We start from the raw sequence: 7,557 nt of genomic DNA, 5'->3' as shown, positions 1-7,557 counted from the left end.
CAACCCACTGGGCTTCAGTACCATTCCAATCACTGCTGCCTATTCCACAAACTGGACTGGTTTGACAATTCCTTCACTTTCCAGCCTTCTAATTTCTGTCTTGACTTTTGCCTGTAAGGCCAATGGCACTGGGCAGGCCTTACAGCATCATGGGATTGATTCCTGGTCAACATGCAAGATGGTTTGGCTCTTCTGATAACCCCTAGATCTTCCTGGATGACCTCGAGGTAATTAAATTGAATTTCACTCAAGCAGCCATTTTCTAATTGAAACATACTGAGCCATTCAGGGCGAATCTCTCACAACTGATTTCTCCCCATGAAGCTTGGATTTGAAGCTTTTAGCACGATCATTGATAACTGAACCAGCTGCCTTCCGTGAAAGAGCGGAACTGAAGTTGTACCCCTATTCTCTGAAGCTTCCTCAGTTTAGGTTCTCAGTCTGGCCAAGATCTTGTGCAAAGTTAAGGGTTGGAGTTCAGAGTGAATCATATTAAAGGCTGGTTCTGGGATCACTGATACGACCTCTGTCAGAACAGAATGGCCATTTAACCAGACGTTTAAATTGGTTGGTTCTGATTTTGATGTCAAGAAACAATTTAACTGTTCCAAACCAGATATGGATGGATTTTTCAGGTTACCCTCCAGGATACTGGCCTATAAGTTATCTCACTCAGTTTAAGCCCAAAGGGGTTCTTTTGCTGTCTCAATTCCATGTACCAACAGAAACCACAATGGCTTGTTGGCCAGGATCTTGAAGAAAATTCTAACCATTTGCCGGGGCTTGGTTTGGGGTTTTGTTGTGACCCAACCTCGAATCCCTCTGATTGATATGTTCTGAGTGAGGCTATACAATTGCCTGCACTCAGGCGGTGTTCCCAAGTTCAGTGGGATTGTCGAAGGATCCACTTCCATTGGAATACCCTGTAACTCATGAGCTCCTTTTGCTGCATTTTCCAATGATAAAGCCTGCTTGAAGTCCCATTGGGATTCAGCCAGTAGGTGTTTTTGCATAGTTACATAATTAATTTCAACATAGTGACATCATTAATAACATCATAGTTACATCAGTAATTCCACATATAATTCTCTATGCATCTCATTAAAGGTTAAGCCAAATTCACGTGCTTCTGTCAGTCTTCTGAACCTAGACAGGAATCCCGATGTGGATACCCCTGGTTCTTGAATTGCCAAATAAAAACAATTGTGTCTCAGAATTACAGGAAGCTTTTGCTCATAATATTCCTGAATTATTTCCATTAATTCTTGAAAGGTTTTAGTATCTCGTGCCTCAGGAAAAGCTAGGATCCTAATAACAGAATAAGCTGCAGCTCCACAGGCTGTCAGGGGAATTACTTGTTGCTTTTTGTCTGCCACAATGTCGTTTGCCCAGACAATGTGCAGCATTATTTTCACAAACTGGGCCCAGTCCTTGATCGCAGGATTGGCGAGTCAAGTTTCCCAAACAAATGCTTCCCTGATTGAAAGGTGCCTGTTGTGAGCAAGTTTCTTCAGGATCGTGCTTTACCCCCATTGCCACTGAAATAACCCTACAGAAGCTGGTATTCACCTAGCAAGCCACCCTTTATTTACACATGACCAGTCCTTGATGTTAATAGTACCTCATTCAGAGTCAGCTGCCAGACCCTCAATACCTCTGACACTCACCCTTTTTTAATGTCAGTCAGGACTCCCTGATTGGATCAGGTTAACAGCCCAATCAGAGGCCTCCTATTGACGCGTTGCAGCTGGCTGACCTTGGTATAATCACTACAGGAATAATCTGGTGATGGAATCTGGGACAAGGGAGAACCACCTTCAAATTAGAATGAAACCATTTAGGAGGGAAATCAAGAAGCACTACCTCAGAAATTCACTAATAGAAATCTGGAGTTTTCGAACCAAAATGCTGTGAGCACTAAGGATCAATTGAATATTTCCAACCTGAGGTCAGGATAGGTTTGTTGGGGAAGAGCAGCACAAGACATGGAGCAGGAATGGGTAAAGGGAATGAGGGACAGATCAGAGCAACCTCAGTGAATGGTGGAACAGACAGGACACACGCGCACACACACAGACACATACACACACACACACACACCAGTCTCCTACCCCACTGATAGAGCTGGGCCTCTGCCAGGCTGCTGTGTTCAATTTGACAGGAGTATTGATCCTCATCCCCAGCATTGATCTCAATCTCTTTCTGGATCTGATGGGTCCCATCGTGGTTCGGTCGTACCCCTGAAGATTGGGTCTCAGACATGACCTCTCCATTCCTTAGCCAGGTCACCTCGATGCCTACAGGATAAAACCCAGTGACCAGGCAGGAGAGAGTGAGCGGCTTGTCCTGACCATTGGGCTCCCTCCTGGAGATGAACACTTCAGGCTGAACTGTGATGGGAAAGGGTGAAAACACAAACAACAGACAGACACTGAATGGAATGGGAGAACGGTTTCATAGATCAGTGAGGTTAGATCAGAACATGGGATCAAAACAGAAAATATACCTTTCCTTGTGAAATATTCCTTTCCAGCTTCCAAATATCTCTTTAAATGTTCAACATCTTCTTCTTCCAGGTGTCTTTTCCAGTAGTTGTTCCAGGAATCATCAGAATCCCATTTCTCTTTCGTCATCACTGCAATGGGATTGGATGCGATCCATTTCATTCTGTCTGGGTCTAAACTGATAAAGTCCTTTCCATCAAATCCAAATCTCATCGATGTCTTAATGCTGCCGTCATCACTGACTTCAACAGTAGCTATCCGTTGAAAAATGTGAAATCCTGTCGGTGATCAGTCATAGATAATTAATAATTAATAACCAGAGGAACAATCCCATTTAAGGGGAATGGGGATACTCTATCAGGCCCAGGGAGAGAGGGTTACACATGGGGCTAATCCCCAGGGCCTATGCTCTCAGAAGGTTTCAGAGTCAGGAACGCTGCCCCTTTCTCCAACTGCTGTCTCACACCTCAACCTGGAGCAAATAAGCAATATGCTCTCCGATCCAGGTCAGAATTCTAGTGCTCACATTCCCACTGTCCTGGAACGACAGGCCCAGTCCTTCTGGTCATTTGTTTCGAGCACAGGCTGCATTCTGGGGGATGTAGACCATGTCTGTCCGTGACCACTCTGTCAGCCTCCCACAGGCTCTGGCCCATGATCGGACTCTGTGTGTTATTTACAAGGACCCTCTCCCTGCGTGGGCTGTGAAATCTCTTCCCCTGAGCCTGGCTGAATGGACATGAGGATCAATCGCTTTAAGTTACTCACGACCTGTGTCCACTGCTTTCTGTCATTTTAATAAATGATTTGGATGTGCACATAGGTGGGAATGGTTAGTAATGTTTCGTTTGCAGATGACACCAAAACAGGAAATGTAGTGGGTAGTGAGGAAGGTTATCTCAGAGTACAATGGGACCTTGATCAGATGGGCTAAGGAGTGGCAGATGGACATTAATTTAGGTAAATTTTGGGTAAATCATAGTTGCACTTGTACAGTTAATGGTAGGGTGCTGGGGAGTGTTGCCAAACAAACAGACCTTGGGGTGCACAGTCATAGTTCCTGAAGGTGGAGTTACAGACTGACAGGATAGTGAAGAAGGTCTTTGGTCTACTTGCCTTTATGGGTCAGTGGATTGAGTACAGGAGTTGGGATATCATGTTGCAGCTATCCATTGATTCAGCCACTTTTTGAGAGCTATGCTAATTTTTGGACTTCCTGTGATAGGAAAGAGTTCAGAAGAGATTTACAAAGTTTGAAGTTGAGTGAGAAATTGAATAGGTTGGGGCTATTTTCCCTTCAGTGTTGGAGGCTTAGGGTCATCTTTAGAAGTTTATAAAATCATGAGGGGCATGGATAAGGTGAATAGCCAAATTCTTTTCCCAGGGTAGGTGAGTCTGAAACTAAAGAGCATAGGTTTAAGGTGAGAGGGAAAAGATGGAAAAGGGACATAAGTGGCGACTTTTACATGCAGACGGTGGTGTAATTATGGAATGAGATGTCAGGGGGACTGATAGAGGCTGGTACAATATCAACATTTAATCGGCATCGAGATGGGTTTATGCAAAAAAAGCGTTTAGAAGGATATGGGTTAAATGCTGGCAAATGGGACTTAGATAGTTTAGGATTTCTGGTCTGCATGGACGAGTTGGACTAAAGGGTCTGGTTCTGAGCAGTACAACTCTATGTATCTACCTTCTGTACAATTTCCTCTAATTATTACAGCGTTTTTAATTTTGTTCTCGTTGCTTAATCCATTCCTCACAAATTAAACAGAATGAGTTAGCCTCTTTTGAGGCAGTTTCCCAGAATGCCCTGTTCCAAGTCCCAGTTGCCCCAAAGGGGCCTCAATATCTCTGCACCACGTGATTCAAAAATAATTCCAGATTATGAATGGACCATGACAGTCAAATGTTCTCTGTAATGTCTCTCCGGTCCTCCAATCATTTTTTTTTTTTTTCTTTTCTTCTTTTTTTTTCTCTTAGTGTGTGTGTGCAGATGTGAGACACAGTGAAAGACACAAAGTGTACGAATCTTTATTCAATTTCCACCACCAGGAAGATAGGAAAAACACCCGAATGGCCAGTGACAAGTACTGCCCTTCAAACCACAGGGCAATGCCGGTCCTCAATTCATTTTTTTTTTTTTCTCTTTTTTTTTTCTATATATCGAACCCCCACACTACCACCTAAGTGCGGTAGTGCTTATTTTTTTCCCCAGCACCCATAGTGCGTGTGTGCAGGTGTGAGACACAGTGAAAGACACAAAGTGTACGAATCTTTATTCAATTTCCACCACCAGGAAGATAGGAAAAACACCCGAGTGGCCAGTGACGAGCACTGCCCTTCAAACCACAGGGCAATGCCGGTCCTCAATTCATTCGTTACCTGACTGTTTGCTGATTGGCTAAGAACTAAACAAGATTAATGTTAATGATCCTTCCATCGATTTCTTCATTTTGTTATATATTTCTTCATTCCTAGCATTGTTTACTTTACAATTCATTTTTTTTCTGTTTTCAAGACAACAAGTAATAGATTCCAATGCTACACTTGATATGCTGCTTTCAAACACATTTCCAGTTAATTCTAGTAACATGGGAATTCAGAGGGAGTGTGGGCAAGTCAGCCATTTGAGTCCACTCTACCATTTAACATGATCATGGCTGATCTTATCCTGGTCTCAACTCCACCTTCCTGCCTGCTCCCATCCCCCTTTATCCTGCTTTCCATCAGAAACGTAGCCATTTCTTTCCTGAATTTGTTGATTGGTTCTGCCCGACTCTGGGTCAGTGAGTTCCACAGATTCACAACCCTCTGAAAGAGGTAGGTTCTTCTCATCTCAGTTTTGAACTGACCTTCTCTCTCTATATCTATGACCTCTTGTTCGAGACTGTCCCACAAGGGGAACGTCTGCTAGACATCAATCTTATCAATCCCCTTTAGCATTTTATATTCCTCAATCAGATCCTCCTTCATTCCTCTGATCTCCAGTGAGTCCAGGCCCAAGCTATTCAATTGTTTCTCGTACAATAACTCTTTCATCCCTGGAACCAGCCTGGTGAACCTCCTCTGAACTGCCTGCAAGGCCACCACATCCTCCCTTAGGTAAGGAGACCACAACTGGACATCATTCTCCAGGTGTGGTCTCACCAATGCCTTATATAATTGTAACAACACTTCTTTGCAAAAAATGCCAGTATTCCATTTGCCTTTCTTATGAGATGCTGCACTTGAACATCCACTTTCTGCAATTCATGCCCAAAAACACCCAGATCCTTCTGCACTGACACACTGTGAATCTACTTCCCAGTGAAATAATAATTTGCCTCCTTACTTTCTGGCCAATAGGGACCAACCACACTTATCCACATTAATCTCTACCTGTCACAGTTGCAGGAAAATCGACGTTTTGGGCAACAGCCCTTCATCGGGAATGCTGAAATGTCGATTCTCCTGCTCCTCGGATGCTAACTGACCTGCTGTGCTTTTCCAGATCCACACTCTCGACTCTAATCTCCAGCATCTGCAGTCCTCACTTTCGCCTAGTCCACCTATCAGAGTCTGGCCCATTCTCCTCACTAATATCCATCTGGAAACTTATTATCCCTTTATCATAGCCTGGTATCCCACTAATATTAATATCATCCACAAGTTTAACTATGATACACTCTGTCCCTGCTTGCAGATCATTTATACAGATTGTAATTAATTGAAGTCTGAGAACTGAACCATGCAGCACAAGATTAGTTACAGTTCACCACCCAGAGAAGGATCCATTTTTCCTGATCCCCTGTTTTCTGTCAGTTAGTCAATCCCTTATCCAAACCAATACTCTGAGGATATGACCATAAGGATCAGTCTTTTATGTGGCATCTTGTCAAATGCCTTCTGGAAGTCTAGATATACCACATCCACTGGACACTGGTGAATTGAGCTTCATTTATCTAAATGTTCAGTTATCTCCTTCCTTCTGATTGGCTTCAGCATCTTCCCCATGACAAAGGTCAAATTAACTGGTCTACAGTTTCCCACTTTATGCCTATCTCCTATTTGAATAAGGGTATCACATTAGCATTTTTTCCAATTCACTGGTACCTTTCCAGAATCTAGGGAATTTTGGAATATCTCAACTAATGCATCCGCTATCTCTGTTGACAAATTCTTTTATACCTCTGGGTGCAGGCCATCATTCCCTGGCGAATTATCTGCCTTTCATCCCATCAGTTTATGTAATACCTTCTCCCCAGTTACAGCAATTGCACCAAGTTCCTTGGTAGTAACTGTAGTTTTTGGGAAGACAGTGCTACCTTACACTGTGACAACAGAGACATTCCTGCTATCCCTGAATACCCCATTATTACTTCACCGTTTCTGTCCTGTAAAGGACCAACATTTACTTTCACTATTCTCTTCCTTTTTATACAGTTTATTAAAGCTTTTGGTATCAGTGCTTACATTGTGCAAGGTTTACTCAGAATTATTTTGTTCTTTTGACCACACAGTATAACACACACACACACACACACACACACACACACACACACACACACACACACACACACACACACACACACACACACTCTTTCTTGTCCCCCACCTCATCCCGTGGAATAACCTGTGGACTCACTGGACCCGGAGAGGAGGGAAACCCAGGCTGGAAGGAAATTCCCTTTGTCCCATATAGTGTTTCATACAGTCTTCATATGGAATCCTGTAAATTACGTTAGTCTAGCACATGATGGGCATGGGGTCCTTTGTCCTGGTGAGTGATGACTGAGCGTGCCTGTCAGTTTATGGACAGTCATGGATCCCAGTGGGTGGAGAAATCTGCCTGTCAGTCTGAGACATTTTTATATAAGGGTAGAGCGGTTTGTGTGTTGGGTTGTGGCATGTCTTGGTTGCGTTGTTTGCCTGTTAGGCATCTGCAGATGAAGTTGCGGGAGTATCAGTTCTTGGTGAAGATTCCGTAGAGGTGTTCTTCTTCTTCCCTTTGTAGGCCGGGAGAGCTGCAGTGTGTTGCAGCCCTTTTGAACAGGGTCCTCATGCAGATTCT

At 43.5% G+C, this 7,557-nt stretch overlaps 1 protein-coding gene across 5 annotated transcripts in view; it reads right to left on the bottom strand.

Moving 5' to 3' along the window:
- The window catches only part of LOC140455373 (class I histocompatibility antigen, F10 alpha chain-like), a 41,038-nt gene that overhangs the window by 28,394 nt on the left and 5,087 nt on the right, over positions 1-7,557 (bottom strand). For 4 of the 5 annotated variants that reach the window (XR_011952828.1, XM_072550176.1, XM_072550178.1 and 1 more), the window contains exons 3-4: positions 2,507-2,782; positions 2,112-2,390 (exon numbers count right to left, since the gene is read on the bottom strand). Coding sequence is in view for 4 of the 5 variants with exons in the window: in XM_072550176.1 (XP_072406277.1) it covers positions 2,112-2,390; positions 2,507-2,782 (555 nt within the window). In the remaining variant the exon portion in view is untranslated. The remainder of the gene's footprint in view (positions 1-2,111; positions 2,391-2,506; positions 2,783-7,557) is intronic. The other variant, XM_072550179.1, reaches the window with a different exon arrangement.

This window comes from Chiloscyllium punctatum, chromosome 30, assembly GCF_047496795.1.
Source record: "Chiloscyllium punctatum isolate Juve2018m chromosome 30, sChiPun1.3, whole genome shotgun sequence".
NCBI classification, from domain to species: Eukaryota; Metazoa; Chordata; class Chondrichthyes; order Orectolobiformes; family Hemiscylliidae; genus Chiloscyllium; species Chiloscyllium punctatum.
This window is presented reverse-complemented; position numbering and strand designations above follow the sequence as displayed.